The sequence below is a fragment of the Terrapene carolina genome, unplaced genomic scaffold (genome assembly GCF_002925995.2).
Source record: "Terrapene carolina triunguis isolate 2854851 unplaced genomic scaffold, T_m_triunguis-2.0 Scaffold23830, whole genome shotgun sequence".
NCBI classification, from domain to species: Eukaryota; Metazoa; Chordata; order Testudines; family Emydidae; genus Terrapene; species Terrapene triunguis.
The window spans coordinates 606-1687 of record NW_020688181.1 but is presented as its reverse complement, the minus strand read 5'-3'; the positions used below and the strand labels follow the sequence as shown (position 1 = coordinate 1687).

General features: G+C 41.9%; 1 protein-coding gene across 1 annotated transcript in view; it reads right to left on the bottom strand.

The window, feature by feature from the left end:
• Window positions 1-268: 268 nt before the first annotated feature.
• The window catches only part of LOC113408774 (putative per-hexamer repeat protein 4), a gene marked incomplete at both ends in the record, with an annotated part of 1151 nt that continues 337 nt past the window's right edge, over window positions 269-1082 (bottom strand). Inside the window, one exon of the mRNA XM_026662175.1 lies at window positions 269-343. Within this exon, the coding sequence (XP_026517960.1) occupies window positions 269-343 (75 nt within the window). The remainder of the gene's footprint in view (window positions 344-1082) is intronic.

The following is a 1082-nucleotide window of genomic DNA, read 5'->3' as shown; positions in this document are numbered from 1 at the left end:
ATCCATGCCCATCCCGGCTAATAGCCATTGATGGACCTACCCTCCATGAATCATGTACAAATATTTCTGAATGTACACAGCTTTTATTCTGTTTTTAGGGTTTTTCTTAGGGGGAGGTGTCCAGCACTGTGTCCACTCTTGTGATTTTAATCATGAGTTTCATGCTACTTTGTGGGTGGGGGTTAAGCCCCAGCTCCTGGAGTCAGGTGATTGTGAGAAGCTTAGCTTTCATTATACATATATTTATATATATATATACACACACACACACACACACACACACATATATATATATATATATATATATATATATATACACGCAGACACACACACACACAGTGACACAAACACAGACACACACACACATACATACGAACACACATATACATACAGATATATATATAGACACACAGACAGACACAGATATATAGACATACACACACACATATCATACAATCATAGACTATCAGGGTTGGAAGGGACCTCAGGAAGTTCTAGTCCAACCCACTGCTCAAAGCAGGACTAATCCCCACACAGATTTTTGCTCCAGATCCCTAAATGGCCCCCTCAAGGATTGAACTCACAACCCTGGGTTTAGCAGGCCAACGCTTAAACCACTGAGCTATTCCCCCCCCCCTCTACCTACCTACCTACCTACCTACCTACCTACACACGCACACACATACACAGCCACACAGACATATACACGCACAGATATATACACACACACACAGATACACACACACACAGGTATATACACACACACATAGACAGACACACACACAGATACACATACACAGATATCTACACACACACAGATACACACAGAAATATACACACACATAGACAGACAGACACACACTTAGACACACATATAGACACAGACATAGACACGCGCACACACATATAGACACACACAGACACAATCACACATATAGACACACACAGACACATACACAGACAAACACACAGAGAGACAGACAGACACAGAGACACAGACAGACAGACACACACACAAACAGATATACACACACGCAGATATAGACACTCACATAGCCATACACATATTCACACACATACAC